Below are 19,112 nucleotides of genomic sequence, written 5' to 3'. Positions count from 1 at the left end.
GCCTATGTTTATGAGCGCTCCTATAAATATTTACAGTTGCACATAAAGCAAGCCATTTTATTTTTCTGCGCTTCTTATTGTTGTTGGCGTATAAGTTTCATAACTGTAACTATGCTTTGTAGTCTGTTATCTTAATGACAATCTTAACAACCCGCATTTATATTTGCATTCATAGCGCCTAACCACAACAACAACTATTCTCACTTCAATGGCTACAAATGAAACATAGATACATTATTTGTTGCCGAAGTTCAAGGATGTTCGATTAATGGCGGCTAACAGTCGCAATTAGTATTCAAATGGCCTGGTTAGTTTGCGAATCTGTTATCACTAAACACATTGATCACACTTAATGCGTAATAATTACTTTTTATGCAAAATTCATGAGCCACAAAGGGGTTACATTTAATTATTGTTTAAAACTTTTATAGTATTTGTAAATAAAAGTTCTACTATTAAGAAAATTTAAAAACAAGAAAAAACTTTAACTTTGGCTGCACCAAACAAAAAAAATTCCATAATATCACTTTATTTTGATCGTTCAGCTTTTATAGCACCTACATATATGCTATAGTTTTCCGATCTAAAAAAAAAAAATTCGGATAATATACCGTTGTATTTGCCAATAATCTGTGCCAAAATTATTTCGACAATTAAAAAAGTTTTCCTTACGAGGACTTGATTTTGAACGATCAGTTCATATGGCAGCTATATGCTATAGTGTTCCGATTTGGACAATTTGTTCGAAAATTATAACGTGGTTTTCGAATATAATCCATGCCAAATTTCGTTAAGATATATAGTAAAATAAAAAAGTTTTCCTTACAAGCAGTTCAATCTGATCGTTCAGCTTGCATGACAGCTTAATGCTATAGTGGTCCGTTATCGGCGGTTCCGACAAAGGAGCAGGTTCTTTGTGAGAAAAGGACGTGAGCAAAATTTCAGAGCGATATCACAAAAACTGACAGGTGGATGGTGGGACAGACGGACATGAATAAAACAACTCAGCTCATCACGCTCATAATTTTAATACATGCCATACTATCTTATAGGATATCCGACGATTGGTTGTTATAAACTTTGTGGCAAACTTATTATAGTCTGTTCAAGCCTTTTGCATAATAATAGATTGTTTGCGATTTTCTGTAATATTTGAGCTTTTCTACATTCTGTAGATCTATACTAAAGCATGTGAAAAGCTGCAGTTATATAGAATTACATTTTTTCTACCATAATTTATTAACTACTACAAAATTTATATTATTATTGTACCACTGCTATACTTTACAACGAAGTTTAACTACTAAGAGCTTATTTAAGATAATTACCATACACCATTTTCCGTTTTCCACTTCGATTTCCCGAAATCGCAAAATAATAATGCGACAGGTATAGCAAAACTGCGCGACAGCAGATAATTTGCACTGAATACGTACAAAAATAATCCGCAATAATCTTCGAATATTTCTCGAATAAATACATATTATACATATATTCCATATTATTTGCATAAGTTAAAAATACAGGGTGCTTCAAGGTAACTATAATACAATATTATATAAAACATTCTTAATTTTGCAATACTTATTCAGATAAGCTATATATAATTATTTAAATAAAACTTAAATTTAATACAGGGTGTTGCAAAGTATCTATTTTGCAAGTTTTACTTTTACTTAAACAAAAAACTCTCAATTAGAAACTTTTAAGGCGGTCAAAATTCCATTTCAGTATGCAGAAATTTGAAAATAAATGAATCAGCCGAATGATGAATTTCCAAGCACCGCCAATAGCGGGAGAAATCTTATGTAATCAGTTGTAAAGCGATAAGAATTTGAAGGCAACAGTAGTTTCACAAAAAAAAATTAAATAATACCCAAAAATTAATATATTGCTGGTATAGGACAACTTTTGTAGTTGCAACCTTTTTTTAGCTGTTCGAAACACCCTCTATTTTGTTGTTTCCATTTTCGTTATATTCAAGCGTTCCCTTTATTGTCCTCTGCAAAAGCTCGCCTTTTGTGTTTATAGAAAAGGACTTATCCCAATTTTTGCTGGAGAAATAATCTGTATGAAATGGCGATGTACATCATTATAGAGTTCATGATTCCTGAATTAAAATAATATACAATGAAACGAATGGTAACAATTATAAGTTGGACATACGATTGTTTAAAATTCTCATCTTAAAGCAGTCGTGAAAAATTTAAGTAGGGTGTGAGGCATGAGGATGTATGAGGAAAAGATCAGAATGGGAGTCAGCTAAGAGAAAGCCGGGAGCGCAAAAATCAGGCAAAAGGCGTGGCATTGCCTACATTTAGGCGGCATACTATCTGTCTCTCTTATATCATACTTTTTATTAGCGTAAGACAAAAGCATACATCTTCGCGCTGAATAAGTTCATTCGTATATCTTAGAACGTTTTGAAAATTATAACACTCAAGAGTGAGTCAAAAACTTATTTAATATAAAAGTTTACACCAGAAAATTTGAGGTTCTACTCAACGTGCATATACTCTTGACCAGAATGTCTGAAGCAAACCCATAGTTTTCTGAAACGCATGCAGCGACATTACTGTGCCCATTAGCCTATCCCTGCGTACCCCGCATCCGTCCAAATATTACCGTAATGGATGAATACGCCCAGTGAAATATTCGATCTCTTCTACAAACTATGTTTACAAGCCTAACGCCTACGCGTGTGGCATGCTCAAGCAACAAAAAAAAAAACGGTTTAATGTCATATTACATAAGCGTGTTTGTATGTGCGCCAGTGCTCATTGGCGACTAGCGGCTTGCAGCAGCGTCGCGAATCCGCGGGACAGGCTCCACTTTTGCTCATTCATTTCATTTGTGTTGCCACTAAGGTGGCTGTGAAATATAACACGCTCATAATTGGCCATAAATCTGACAACAGCAATTTGTCAACACTTGTGCAGGAAGTGAAGCATTGCATTAAATTGCCGAACAAGGTCGTCAAGCGGTTGGCGTTCCGTGCATAGTAAGGGTGCTTTGGGTTTGGAAAAAATATTGCTAAGCGTTTTTTCGTGTTCACACTGAGCACATTCTGGCAATGCTGTGAGCAGTTGGTGGGCTCTAAGCATTTTTTATATGTATTCCTCTTTGCTTTCCTTCTCTTCTATTCTCCTTTCCTTCGAAATATTATATATTGGGATTTCCCTAAAAGACACAGTACAATGTTGTAAATATAATTACGGCAATAAACATACATTGCTAATGCCGCGGGTATTATGAATGGGAATAAATCATAAAATGTCACGTGTGGCCTTCTTAAAGGTATCATTGAAATTTGAAGTCTGCGAGAAGACAGCTTAAATAAGTAACTGTTTTCAAGGTGGAAAGATGTGAATATCCCTCTTATTGTGATATCTCCTAATGTGGTGCTGGACTTTCTGCGGTCTCAGACATCCACAACTGGTATTGATTGGGTTAAGAGTACATACAACATGTTTCCTTCACATAACTCGAGAGCTGCTTTTATGAATGTTGACATGGTTAATACTGACGTACTCTGTCAAAGAGTGCAACTGCAAAGCCCATGTGCTTGCTAGGGAGGGCACCCCGACTCCAATTTCACCCGATTAGAAGCGAGTCATTTTCAGATATTCTCTTGCGTTCTAACGCTGGACCTATGGACCTCCAGTGAGCTCGGCAAGCGGACGCTATTGCAAAAGCTGTATGAAAAAATGTGAGCTTAAAATGTTTTGTCAATCTATAAGATAATAAAATTGAAGGAGTTTTTGAGTAACATTAATATCTGTACAAGTGAGATCCATCGATTTTTTGGATCAACCCCACGACCAAACCCTATAACAGCAGAGTCATGTTAAAAGACTAACAAAAAGGTAAAAAGGTTATAATTTCATATGTACTTAGTCCAACGTCGCGCGCTTTACGTCTAACACAAGTAATCCTACATTTTGCTTTATTGTGCCGGAGTTCTGACTCTACACAATGACATTTAAGCTGAACGGACTGTTTATTTCGTTTTATCTCGCTCTCCCTCAAAACCATGCCAATTCGTGTTGTCTCTTTATGCGACAAAGAGAATTCCGGCGGTATTATGGCGCGTTGGTTGAGGTCTGTGGAGTCGCGGTTATTGGCACACACGAATAGTTCTAAGCTCTCATAAGATAAGATTCGGCATAAGATTAACAAATTCGCAGAGCTATTAGTCACTATGTCTGAGAACTGATAAATATTAAGAGCTATTTCTGAAGCATAAAAAGTCATTTGTGTTTAATAAGTGGGGCTTAAAACCAAAGTTATCAAAAAAATATACACTAAAACTAAGTAGCGTTAGTCTTCAACGTAAACTGTCTCCTAACTCAAGCAGTTCGAAAATATTATAGTGTACTATACAAGAGAATGTCAGAGAATAAGTGTTTACTCCATATTCGTCTAAAATAATCAAACATACTTGTATATTAGTGACCGTCCTTCAATATTTTCAATATTTATGAAAACTTGTTTATTTAAAGGGTATTTTGATTGCATTTTGTAAATAAATGATAAGCGTAAACCTGAACGGCACCGCTTGATAAGTTATTGCCAATTATAAACAATACGTAATTGTTCTATAAACATGAAATAACGCTGATTATATTCTCAAATAATAATGAGATCAAAAGGCAATGAATACATGCATGAGGGATGTAACTTTGCGCTCTATTCGCTCTATGTTGACATATTACCTTAAGGAGGCTTTAAGCAATATTACGAAAAATAAACCGAAACACATGTGAAGACATGAACAGATACTCGTAAATTCAATTTTGTTATTTATTTTATAGTTTAAATTAAATTATCGTTTTATTAAATGATTCATTCTCGCACGCTGGGTGGTTTTGAACGACGCCAAATAAACTGGACTTGATGAACCGTTTGCAGCCGCCTACAGGTCACATCTTTTAAACCAATAAGTACTTACAAAGCTTACATATGCACGCTTGAGAAATAAATTGAGCTATTAAGCTATATACAAAAAATTTTTTTATACTAGTATATACCATTTATTTGCACAACACTCGGCTCTCAGACAAATCTGTGAAATTTCACAGTTGAAACTCATAATCTGAAAATTGCGTATACTAAAGTACGCTCTCACGTATATACGTAATTAGATTAGAGTGCACCTTATTTGAATGAATTTTTTTATTACAAATTTGCACTCAATTTAACATCTTCGAAAGTTATGCTGACGCTAGTTAGATCGCTAAAATGTGGATCTGAACATTTGATGGATTTGAAATAGATATAATAAATATATGCGAACCATACATTGTTAAGAAAAAAGTGATTTGTAGATTTTGGATTTACGTAGATCCAAAGAAGTACTTGTGAATTCATGTTAGATAAGCGTGTATGGCAAATCGCTTAGAAAACTGACAAGAGACTTTTTTCTTTTTGTAGAAATAGCAATTAACATACATAAAACATTTGAAGTCGTTGGAGCGGCTTTAGAGATAAGTTCAAACAGTCACGATGACGTACTGTTATTATACATATATTAATCACCTTCATATAGTACATACTCTAAACAAAAATTTTGAAATAATTTTTTACCTCAATAGCAACAACACCGTATTAATAAAATTCTTTCGGAGCTCCCTAATAAGTAGGAATATACTAATTATGTAAAAGATGCACTCAAAACACGCAATTGTTGGGCAGTCTGAAGCTCTTTTATATCTCTACAGCCAGTAGTTTAAAGTTTATATGACTACTGAATAATTTTTTCGAGCTTTCCTGCTAAACTTTTTCGACATGGAGTTTTTTGTAATCAGGATTTTGAATTATGCTGAGATAATATAAATGCAGCAGTAAATGTAATTTTGTTTATACTTTTTATCTCAAACCCTTAATCAAATTAAAACGCTTGAGCAAATAATTAGCGGGAACTGAAACTGACACATAAAGCAGCAAGTGAGCGCATATTTAGTATTTCACAGCAAAACTTATTAAATTCTTCATTCAAAATTTAGTGGCTAGCTCGAACGGCCGAATATAGCTCAGCTTCTAGCAGCCTTAATTTGAACTTCATATCTTCTCAGACAAATTTCGGCCGTAGTCAAATTCTAAACGTCGGCTCTTACGGTTGAACAGCGCTGCAGTCGGAAAGCCTTGTGTCACACTAAAATAATCGAAACGAAACGACGCTTTAGACACAAGCGCACTTTCATTCAGATTTTTTGCATTAGAACATTTACAATGTCAGTCAAATTAATTTGCCTTCTAGCGATTTTTACACTGTGTGCGACTGTTGTCATCACGGAGGCACGAGGTGGTGGCCGCGGCCGTGGCGGTTCATTAGGCTCCACATTTTACAGGCGCTCGCATAAGAAGCATACCTCCTCAGGTAATGGTGGCTCGCGACGGAAAATTCTCAGCAGCTCGCCAGTGCACACCATTTACACGAACTCTATGTTTGCCGCTGAAGGTGTGAATGAACAGTTTGCAAAGCATCGATCGCGCCACCGTAGTAAGCATCACAAAAGCACGAGCACCCACAAGAGTCCAACGCACACGGATTCACACGTCAATCACAACAGTCACAGCACTTCTGGCAAACAGAGTCGACATAACACGCACAATTGGCATAGCTTAGGTACGGGCGTTTCGCAACACCATACTTATGCTGCCAATCCTCATATATCCCACAACTGGGGTGGCCATCAATTGGCACCTGGTCATGTCTACGTTACGCAACCGTCCAGCATTCCGGTCAATGCCGTGTACTACGCACAGCCACCGAGACACACCAATACTGATGGTAATTAGTTGAGGAAACACATTTACTGTTTTTAATTTATATACACACTCGTATTCTTTATAGATTCAACAGCTTTTGATTTGGGTTATCTTTTGGGCCGCACTATTGTACGCCGTCGTCACCACCACCACTATGAACAACAGCCACAACAGCAGCCCAACAATCAGACGCAAACGTCAATTACTACCATGTACAACCATATGAATCCAACAGTTGTAGCCCATTCCACAGAGCAGCCACACTATTGGCCCACTGACTCTGAAATAGCTCTGGCACCGCTCAATAATACACTGATCCCAAATGGCGTAACATCCTCCGAGCCTATATTTAAAAATCCTCCCATCGTCAGCGCTCAGAAGCTTACCGCAGATAACGCAACATTCGAACTTCCAACAGTCACAGCGCCACCGCCTGCAACACCGCCCACCAATGGCATTATCTGTATGCCATGGAGCTTTAATGAAACCGATCCGGCGAAACCGGAAAATGTTATTGTTGTGCAGAAAACAATTTGCTTCCCAGCTCCACCAGCGCCACCTGCACCACCGACCACTTCCATGGGACCGATCGCGGGTGATATTAGTGTTGATGTATCGACAACCGCCAAAGCTGCCTTAACTTAAACATTTGGTTTTTGGTTTAAGCAAGTAGCGTACTCGTATATATAATCTATAGTCGTATCTATGGTCCTCTTTGTAAAGTTTTGATTGCCAACATTTTTCAATTTTACTGGGAATAATAAAAGGAGATTTTTTAATACTACACTTATATTTCACTGAAACTTTAAATGAAATAAATAAAACCGTTTTCAAAAACTTTTTGCAAAAACAAAAACATTTTTCTACGCAAAGCATAGAAAACTTTGGTGGTGGCTTTCTTACCCTAAAATGTATTCTTCCGGAGTATGGTGCCACTACATTATGGCTTTTCTTTATTTTTATACCCTGAACAGAGTATATTAATTTTACCACGAAGTTTGAACCCCTAGGAAATATCGGAGGCCCTATAAAATGGATATACTTTTATTGTATAAATGATAGGGCACAATAGACCATAGGTTCATCTGTCTGCCTATAGGAGAACTCGTTACTCAGTTTTTGAGATATCGTTCTCAAATTTTGCACACGTCTTTTTCTTCCAAAGAATTTGGACAAAGATATTGGACTGCCATAGCATATAGCTGCTGTACAAACTGACCGATCAAACTCGAGTTCTTGTATGAAACACTTATTTCATTTGACAAGGTATCTGCTCGATATTTGGGATAGATCATTATACATAGCAGCGATTTAATCTGCAAAGAAATTGTTCAGATCAAACAATTATTGTATATAGCAGCCATAGAACTGTCCGATCGAATTCGAAGGTCATTGTATAGGAATTTTTTAGATTTCACAAGGTATTATCATGAAGTATCTTCAAGAAAATTTGCATGGGTTTTTGTTGAAAGCATCACTATAATGTCCGAACATATTGTTTAAATCGGACCCTTATAACATATAGCTGCGACTCAAACTGACCGATCAAAACTGCATCTTTAAAGAGTATTATAGCTTTCGTGTAACCGAAATTAACGTTTTTTAGGTCATTTTTAAAGTGTCGTAAAAAATATTCAATATAATACTCAATAATGTTACAAGAGTACAGAAAATTAAAAAAAAACAAAATTTTAATTAAACATACTGGCAGCGGATAAAGTGGGGTGTCTCAAAAAATTGGCAGATGAGCATGCCCATGATTTCAACCGCCCTAGTCAACTGAAATGAACAGAAAGATTATTTAAAATTTTTAATTTGGGGATGAGGCTAGTTCATACTCGAAAGACGCTCATACAAAATATTTTAAGTAAATCGGTCGAGCAAAACTCAACAAATCGTGGATATCGTATTAAAAAACGCATTTAAAGTTTCGCGTAAAGTCTTTTGTTCGATTAGACCCAGTCGAACCAATTTGGAGGCCGGGTCAGTAAAATGTCTATATCTTCGAAAATAATTTTAATTTTCGAAATTCCGCGCGTAGACATATTCCTAAATAGTTAAATTTTGAATATATTAAAATAAATAGATTTTTTTGAAATTCTACAGTAGAAGACGCGCTTAAATCTACAGTAAAAGAGCGATTAGACAGTGCTTATAAAAAAAGTTGTTTGAACAATTTTATTAGAACTTTTTTTAATTATTTTCTTAGCGATCCTCCTTGTCAGTTTTTCTGAAAAAATAAATAAACTTGTAACTAATATTGTTCACTAAAACACATTTTTCACTATTTTTACAGCTGATCATTAGTTCAGTTACTTTACTGCTAAAAGCAGCTAAAATAATGCGAATACTGAGAAAATTTCTTACACAAAACTAGCAGATATTACTCAGAAATCAGTTGCGCTCTCTCCGCTTCACTAGCTCTCGGCATTCGCTCTCTCTTTTCTTTTTTTTTCAACAAATGCTTGACGAACTACTAAATACACTGCATTTATTGATATGATATGGTCACTTGCAACTCTGCATGTGCGACTCATCTGGTGTTTTGTTTTGCTACCGCTTTGACGTTTGTGCCAGCCGGCGCTTGCAACTGCCATAAATTGATGCCTGCGCATACACACACCATTATCATACGCGCACAACGGCTAAGCTGATTTCATATGCTAAAAGCAACAACTAACAAATAATAATAACAATGAAAACAGAATCGCCTCAATGAAAATAAACGCATACCATCATCTAATTACATACAAACGTGCACAGCATATATATATGTATGCATGTGCATATGTCCGTATGTCGGTACGTACACGCTAAACTGAATAGAGCTGTGGGTCCCCCAACAGCAACTGCGCGCAAACATATCAAGTTTAGTTTACTCGCAAGCTTTGAACAGCGCGAACACAAAAACACTAAACAGAAAGCAACAAAACTTGTCGCAAGTGCGCAGCGTGCTTGAAGCGCAGATTTTTATAGACACCGAACAAAAATACAAACAACAAGTGAATCGTGTTTCATGTAAGTGTACGCAGCGCATTTCATTGATTTTTGCATAAATTTGAAAACTACCGGTTTTCGCTACAGAAATATGTCACTAAGCGCAATAATATAATGTGAATATAATTTCTCGATATACAGTACTATTGCAAGTGTATTTTATATACAGTTCGCCGAAGGTCAAATAAATTAAGGCATGTGTTATTTGAAAAAAGAAAAAATGCATAAAAAACTCATTAAAAAATTAATAAAATATTAGCTCGATCAACTCAATTTATGCACTGTTTTGAATTTTAGCAGTGCCTATATGTATACTCCGCGCATATATAATTATTTCCCAGAATATTTCAGTACAAACTTAAATATGTTTTTGTAAAACGTCACTCTAAAAACCATTACTGAAAGCAAGTACTTAGAAATTTGTAAATGAATAGCGCGCCGATCATTTTCAAAACGGTTCGCATGACTAAATCACAAAAAAAAAATAAAAATTAAAATGTGTATAATTATAAAAATATATATAATTTTATATATATGTACATTTGTTTACAAATTGCTAGTGAATTTGCGTAAATTTAAATTACAAATGAACTGAGCCGCATAGTTGTACATACATATATACAGCCACTGGTCATTGAAATGAGAACGAACGGAATTTGTTATTTATACACTGAACAGGGTATATTAGGTTGGCCACGAAATTTTTAATACCCAGAAACGGCAGAAACGCTATAAAGTTTATATACTCGTATAAACGATTAGCCTGACGAGCTGCATCGATTTAGCCAACTACTAGTGGGTGTATATATGCGAGTGCTCCCCCAGTTTTTGAGATATCGATTAGAAATTTTGCACACGTGCTTTTCTCACCACGCAGCTGCTTATATGTCGGCACCGCCAATATCTGACAATTATAGCTTACAGCTGTCATACAAACTTAACGATCGAAATCAAGGGGTTGTCAGGAAAGCTCTCTTATTAGACGAGATATAATATATACATGAAATTCGACATGGATTATTACCCAAGGCAATGCTAAAATCTGCAACAAAATTATTCAGATCGAATCGAAATCAAGATAAATTTCTTATTATACCCCTTTAGGCTATATAAATGCACCTGTGTAGGGTATTATAGCTTCGCTGCATGAAAGTTTAACATTTTTTCTTGTCTGGTATTCAAAAATGGTATGAAACTGGGTTGGTCCCACCGCGGATTCGAAATTTCCTTATATCGAGCCAAAACCAGTTTGAATTCTAAAGTGAGTAGTAAAAATATGTGACAAAAAAGATGTCAGCTCATTAAAAATTGCAAATCGTGGCTTCATTAAAACGAATAATCTTAAACTTCTGCTAAAAACTGAACTCGCTAGTAGTATATAATACTAATTTTTTCCACACAGAACCTGTAATTAAATAGAAAAGAACGCATGAATTTTCGAGCCCTTCCTTGTTAAAATCATACTGTTGTAAATATAATATAATCGAGCACCAATGAGGCATAAGTAGTTACCATCACCATAGATAAGTTTATTATTATTAAATTTTGTTTATTTATTTATTATTTTTGTGGTAACTCACACGTTTATTTGTTTAGTTCACTTATTTCTACTCATAAATTTATTATTTTTTATTTTATTATTTGGAAAACCAACACTCATGTACATTTCAGTAGAAGTCGCAGCGATATTCCAAATTGACATTTGATCTTGCGCAGTGATAAGCGTATCTTGCTGTTGTCTTATTTAAAGTGAATAATTTCAAGGCGCTTAAGGTATTATTATCAGCAATTTTGTGCTTAATTGAAGAAACGAACAGTAAAAGCTGAAATTCTATATAAAAATGTCAGAATTGCTTTTCAAACAATTTTTGCATTGCAAAATTTGCAAAAGTCTATTTCATAGTCAATACTGAAATTTTAAGTGAAAAATTTGGAAATAATAGCTGTCTTCGAACAAGCAAATGAAATAAACACAAGAAACTGGACCAAATACTAAAATCGTAAACCACTTTTATGAGATATTCGCATACGCTCTCGTGCTGAATTCAACTGTAAAGCCTTGTTGTTTGTTTCGCAAGCACTAGCGCTGTTCGATTCGCCATTTCTCTACACACTTCTGCTATTGTCTCATTAAAGTGGTATTGCAGCAATTTCAATACTACAGAGGTTTCTTTTACACATTTTAGATAAATTTTATTATTGTTAATGGTTTAAATGACAAATGAAAATACAAATAAATTTTTTTCTTGAATTTTTAAAACTAAAGACTTAAAGTGAATTGTAGTAATTTATAGAAAGCATAGCTAAGGCGTTACTGAAACATTTTTTAACACTAAACAAAGAGTTTCTCCACTAAGAAAGAATCATAAGCACATGCATTAGAAGTTATACTAGCGCAGGGTTGCACCACAAGTGCTGTCCGTTTGCTTAAACATCTGCTATAGTTTGTTCGATTCGCTACTCTCTAACGCTTGGCGAATCGAAGACAAATACTATACGAGTAGTACCACTGTAATACTGTACTAGCTATACTCGCATTTGTATACAGAGTAGTGGCGAAACGAACACGTCATACAGAGTCATATAGAGATGTCAAAATATTCAACTTTAACCTAAAATATATTAAAATACCATACATTTATACAAATTTAGAAATTCACAGCTCAAAAATTCCAAATACATTCGTTAATTTTATTAAACATAATCAGTAGAGAGTCTTAACTCTTACATACATATTGGTATTTTAATTTATTTTCTCTCCTATATTTTAATTTTTTTCTTGTAATATCCTCCGGCATGCTATTTAATAACAAATTTTTTCACAAAAACATACAAAAGTATGTAGTTGTGTTGTTGTTGTTTCCTCATTTTGCATAACTTCTTTTAGCGCTGTACAATTGACAGCTTTCGATTGAAGTCTCTCACCTGCTTACTTTGAGTAGGCACTCGTAACAACTCGTGTTATCCACCACAGTCTCATTAATCACTGACACATTTAACTAACCACTCGAGTGTAACTTCAAGTGCACAAGAGTGGTTGGCTGATAGACACCGGCAGACAGACAAACTCGCTGATCGACAAAGAGGCCGATAGGCAGCTTGCCAATAAATGCGGTGTGCACGAGCATATGATGCAAACTTAATATAATTAAAATGGGGAATTAATTTTTGCTTTCTCACGTGGGAGATGCGCATAAATATATACAATATATATAAAGATATGAATATATGTATTTATGTTTGTATGCATGTATAAATATGGTATGTTTGCTTAATGGTTTTCAATGTGCTTGTAATTACGTTACGCAACGGCTTAAAGCTGTACTTAAATATTTCCTTATAAAGCAAATTTATAGCAAAATATTTATTTCGCTATAATTTATGCGCGCAAAATATATGTTTCAAACGAAAGTATTTGGTTTTATTGTTTTTTACTCATACGAGTATATAGCACTACCAGCTGAATGATTCATCTGTGACGCATGAACTGCTTGTTGCTGCTTTTGTGAATGATGAATAATAAGTTATTGTGTTGCAATTCTGCAGTACAATTGTTTATGGTTGAATGCCTGTCGTTTGTGCTTTGATATCAAACTTTTAACTCAATAATATGAAAGTGATGCGCCGACACGAAAGTTAAAGAAATTATTTGTTCGAAAATCAACTGAAAATAAATAACCCTGATTATGCGTGTGTATATATGCCATGTTGTAGAACGCTTACACACACATATAAACACTATAATTGCATTTTATTAATACTTTTGTTTACTACAACTAACTAAATTTAGCGCTGAGCCACTTTTCATCAACCAAATGCAGCCAAATATACACATACACACACACACTAACAGTTGATATAATATTATAGATGTAGACGCTTATCTGCGCGATACTAGGTGACAACTTTAGTTACAAATATTGTATATGTACGTAAATAAAATACAAACCAAAAGCATAATTTAGTAAATTGCTGGCACCAGCGAATTCCGGCGCGCACATTTCGTACGCAAATACTCATTGAGCCGCGGCCTATTTGTTTTCGAAAGCACTCATCTTAATTATGACTGACAAGTGACAACTAAATAAATTGTAAGCACAAGGGAAGTGCACGTATACCAACAGTTATACATATACATATATACATGAAACTGTATTGTTGTAGCACTGCACGCTGTAAAATTGTTGTGTAATTGAGACTACTTAGAAAATTTGTAATATTTTGTAGATTTACTGATAATTTTGTAAAATTCTAGAAAGTAGCAGCGACGCAAAAAATTTTGTGTAATTTCACTTAAGGAATTTTTACTAAAAAAAAATCTTATATAGTACTATATTAAACTATACTATGTGTGTATTATATTATATTATATAATACGGCAACGCGAGGGAGCAAGGGCCACAAATAGTCTATACACAGAAAAAAGTTAGTTTCAATAACAGCGAAGCTAGAATACCCATCACAAATACAAAACATTTCTTACAAGTACTTGATTCCGATCGTTCAGTTTGTATGGCAGCTATATGACATAGTGGTCTGATCTGAACAATTTCCGCGGTGGCTGCATCATTGCCGCAGAGAATAATCCACGTAAATTTTCGTTAAGATATCTCTTCGAATTAAAAAGTTACTCATACAAACACTTGATTCCGATCGTTCAGTTTGTATGGCAGCCATATGCTATAGTGGTTTAATATTGGCGGTTCCGACAAATGAGCAGCTTCTTGGGGAGAAAAAACCTTATGGAAAATTTCAGAACAATATCTCAAAAACTGAGAGACCAGATCGCGTATATGCAAACAGACAGTCGATTCTTAGGCAGAACTTAATATATAATATATCCTGTTCAGAGTATAAGAATTGAATATGACATGTAAAAAATGTTGTACTACCCTAATACCACATATAAATATTATCAATGGAAATAAGTGGATATTTGCTAAGCAAAATTACTGCTATTTGCTATATTGCATCAAACTCAATTTAAATCTTCTTGATCAATTCTGAGAATTAATTGATAATGTGCAAATGATTCTTCGAAAATTGTTTGCATAAATTCTACATTATATAGAGAGCTATGAAACTTCGTTGCTTGGTAACGAGGTCTTAAAGCTAATTTATCTCCCGCTTTATAAAGTTATATAGCATTACACCATAGAGAGGTAAATTAATCCAAACCCGCCCCGCTAACACTCACTGCTTTATTTCATTAACACCATGTAAACTACATAGTTATCTAAAGAAGACTACATACATTTCAACATTTTTATAAATTCCTTTAGTAAAACAGCATTTGCAGCGCATCTCACTGATTTGTTTACATCTTTTTCTAGTTTCAGTAAAAATCAACAGTGAATTTTAGCGCCCACTGTACTCTATTTGAAGGCGCGTCAAAATGAGTCCGTCACACCTGAGGCTTTACTGCATCACAATCGTTTGCTTGCTTTTATCCAATTGTCTGTTTGCAGATGCAAAACGTGTTTACAGCGGCGGTCGACGCAGCTCCAGCAGCAGCAGCAGCTCGTACACACCACGTCGCACGTCATCGCAGACGCATAGTCAGTCTCATGGCGGTGGCTACACTTCACACTCAGCCGCTCCAGCATCGCGTCCATCCTACTCACATTCGGATGCAACCAAACTCAGTTATGGTGGCAACACCTATTCGGCACCCGCCAAACCGCAGAGCTCTGTAACAAGCCATACGCAATCACGTCCGGCCGCCACGTCAGCACCTATCGGTTGGAATGTGCCCAAATCACAAGGTCCACCACCAGCATACTCACCCTCCAATCCAGCGGGTGGTGCGCGCACTAATATACATGAGCCACCACCAGCCTATAAAGCCACGGCACCGGTAGCTTCGGCGCCCGCTTCATCCTCCGTCTACAGGCAAAATGCACCGCCACCGAATTATGCCGCCGCAACAAATACGGCCAACCGTGGCTCAATGACACCGGCACAAACATACAATCCCAGCGCACCGGCTGCCGCTAATAACTATCGCGGCACCATGACACCAGCGCAGACATATAGGCCAAGAGCAAATTCAACAGGCTTCGGAGGTGGCGCATATACACCGATACAGCGTACTAATGTGCAGGGCGTACAATCTAGTTATCCTCAACAGAGTTTACCTGCAGGTGCAACGTATTACAATTCGCCATCGCACTTACCAGCGGGTGCAACTTATCACTCAGCTGGTTCTCTGCCGGCTGGCGCGACTTATCATCCGGCTGGCTCTTCGTATCATGCACCTGGTGGCTTGCCTGCCGGTGCCACCTATTATCCTTCAGCAGGCGCATTGCCAGCCGGAGCTAGTTATCACCCAGCAGGACATGTACCTGCCGGTGCCACTTATTACCCTTCAGCTGGTGGTGTACCTGCTGGCGCGAGTTATTATCCGGCCGCGGCAGCAGTGCCGGCTGGCGCAACCTTCCTGCCGGCGGGTTCGTCGCTACCGGCTGGTGCAACCTACTATCCACAGGCGCCGGTTAAGTCCTCATCCGGTCTTGGATTCGGTAAGTATCGTTACATTTCTTATTAATATTTAACTCTGCTAGTTAGTGTCTTCTGTGTGTTCAGGCCTCCTTCATTATTTTCTATTGCGACTATTCTCAATCTTTACTCTTTCACACAGGTTCTGGTCTGGCTGCCGGCGCTTTAGGAGGCGCTCTTCTCGGCTACGCATTGACACCGTCACAAACCAAAGTAATTGAGCGTGTGCCCGGCGGTGGTGGTTATAGCGGTGGTGGTTATAGCGGTGGCGGTAGCGCCTCACCTGTCAGCGGTGGTGACGATCGCATCATAATAATAAATAATGGACCACCAGGATCAGTGACAACTACGGATGCCGGTTCCGGTACAACTGTCATCACCACCAATGCAGCAGCTCCTGCTGCCGCACCGCAAGCAGTGGCACCACAAAATTACGCACCACAACCCAACATGGCGCAACCTACAGCACCAAATCCAGGGACACCACAGCTGGCACCTTTCGGTACTGCTCCAACCGATAATGGTGGTAATGTAGCAGCTGCCGTAGGCGGTGCAGCTGCTGGGGCGGCGATCACAGCTGCCGTTGCTCCATCACTCAATGCCGCACCTGCTTCTAACACTGGCGAAGCTGCAGGTGCTCCCGTTCCCAATGCTGCTAATTCTGGCTCAGCACCCGCTCCAGCACCGGGCGTAACCCCTGATGCGGCACCTGGTGTAGTACCTGGCATAGCACCTGAACAGCCGCCCGCACCAGGTGGCATTATTTGTGTACCCGTTCGTGTCCCTGAACCAGATCCTGCAGATAATACAAAAACGATTGAAGTAGAAAAGATAGCTTGCTACCCGGCACCACCTGCAGAGGCGACAACACCCGCACCAGCAGCCACGAATGCAACGGAAGCTGCAGCGGTCACAGCTAGCAGCGCCACAACACCAACGACAACAACAACCGTCGCTCCCGTCATCGCACCGGCTGCCATTAGCAATTCGGAAATTGGCGTACCATTGGCACCACTCACCACATTGACACCCGTAGTAGTTCCAGAGGGTTCGGTCGCTTTGGCGCCGCTCAGCCCGAACAGGCAGCCGGATATTATGAAATTGCCGGGCACTTATTATGCTCGACGCTCAGTATCCAGTGTGGAGCTGGCCGAAAGCTCCGGCATGGTACGCGCCGGTGCAGCAAGCAATTACGCCAATTTTGGTATTGCGACGCTGTTGACATTGGTAGTGGCATACTGCATGCACTAACGCTGCCACAACAACCCACCTAACGGTATAGAAATCAAATGCAAGCTGTGGTCTCGCAAGTATGGCGGTGAGTAAGGCAGAATTAAAGCCAAAAATATAGTATAGCAGGAATTTTTCAATTCAGTAGATACCATTCGGTCGTTCTAAAGCTGTAAAGTCACAAAAGGAATTCTTAAGAAACAGAAAGTGAGCGGAATATTTTGAATTTTAAAATTTTCAGTCATGACTCAAGAACAATTGTAATACTCTTTTCTTTATAACAAATTTTTTGTCTCTTACTCAAGTTTAGTGCATACATACATATGTTTTAATCACAAAACGATGTATAATTTAAATTTATAATTTTTAATAAAATGTGCGTAATGGTTTTAGTATGAAATCTTAAATTCAAGAGCAGTCTGTAGTTTTATTAGGCGGGTTCTAAAACTGTATTTACATATATTCCTTGTTGTGAGCACACTCTTTGTCAAAACAGGAAGCTTTTCTTTAATTGCTGCGATCTTCGCTTGGAAGTCACTACAGTGGTTTGGTAGTGGGAAGGCGGTATCTCTATTATCTAGTTTGGATCGATCCGTATCGGTGCCTATCTCTGCGTTCCCGTCTATCTCGCCCCTATCCCACTCTTCTCTGGAAGGCAATATTGGGGACGAGATTTAGGTTCAGTTCTATAGGATCACGAAAAATCAAGGTATTGGGTAGAAATCGGAACTTACTAAGTATCTTAGAATGCTACTTTTAAGAGCGACTAATAGGAAGGATTCCCTCAGTCAAAGTATAAGGCACCATAAATCTTGCAAAGAATCTGTATGCCGAACACCTTCAACATCGTATATTGTAATCTGGACTTTTTCGGTGTTAATGCTGTTTTATCTAATAGAAGCATAGATTATAAAACTGTGAGGTGACAGATCTGAGTGCTTTAGAGCTGCTGTTCAATTTAACTGCTCCGAAATTGAATCCCTACAATCTTACGATAGATAGACCAGCCCTAAGTGAAAACCCGCTCATTGTCAAAACTGTCTAAGATATTTTTTAGTATAAACATGGTGGTAATACCGAGCCTCACCTACACATACACATATATTTATTTACAATTTGGTATATGCAAATCTGCAACACTGTTTTTAGCTTGTTTTTGTGATTTTCGTAACATAACCACCCTAATGTAGTGCCTCTTACACCTAATTCTACTGAACTTTAACATCACACTGGGCCGTAACACCTTTTAAGTGTTGCTAAATGTTTTACCATTTCTTTGTGATATTTACACGCTTATTGCATGACATAACTCACAACGGCAATAAAATAAATGGCAAACATTTCCGAGAATTAATAAATCTTGCTGTGGTTTTAAGGAAAATATGAAGATATATGAGTATACAAGCAAGCAGCCGAAAGCGTGAATAAAATTGTCGCTAATAATATGCAGCAATTTATGAATATACTGAGAAGTCGGGGGTCGCTAAGGTGCTCCTAAAGAACATGTGTGGACCTAGGATGCAATTACAGTTTACGATCAACTTCAAGCATGCAAGTTTTCTAATAGTTATACCTGTTATACGAGTACTCCAACCTTATAATATAACATATACACA

General features: G+C 37.3%; 2 protein-coding genes across 2 annotated transcripts; both read left to right on the top strand.

Moving 5' to 3' along the window:
* Positions 1 to 6,069: 6,069 nt before the first annotated feature.
* LOC106623125 (uncharacterized) lies at positions 6,070 to 7,555 on the top strand. The gene is made up of 2 exons (XM_014242519.3): positions 6,070 to 6,793; positions 6,857 to 7,555. The coding sequence occupies exons 1-2, from the start codon at positions 6,232 to 6,234 to the stop codon at positions 7,414 to 7,416; spliced, it is 1,122 nt and encodes a 373-aa protein (XP_014097994.2). The 5' UTR covers positions 6,070 to 6,231; the 3' UTR covers positions 7,417 to 7,555.
* A 2,070-nt stretch (positions 7,556 to 9,625) lies between these two features.
* On the top strand, positions 9,626 to 17,898 carry LOC106626479 (uncharacterized). Its single transcript, XM_036366523.2, has 3 exons — positions 9,626 to 9,789; positions 15,102 to 16,289; positions 16,409 to 17,898. Exons 2-3 carry the CDS (start codon positions 15,164 to 15,166, stop codon positions 17,515 to 17,517), a joined length of 2,235 nt encoding a protein of 744 aa, XP_036222416.2. The 5' UTR covers positions 9,626 to 9,789; positions 15,102 to 15,163; the 3' UTR covers positions 17,518 to 17,898.
* Positions 17,899 to 19,112: the final 1,214 nt, after the last annotated feature.

Source organism: Bactrocera oleae, chromosome 3 (genome assembly GCF_042242935.1).
Source record: "Bactrocera oleae isolate idBacOlea1 chromosome 3, idBacOlea1, whole genome shotgun sequence".
In the NCBI taxonomy this organism is placed as follows: domain Eukaryota; kingdom Metazoa; phylum Arthropoda; class Insecta; order Diptera; family Tephritidae; genus Bactrocera; species Bactrocera oleae.
Note: the sequence above shows the minus strand (reverse complement) of the source record. Positions and strands in the feature narration are given on the sequence as shown.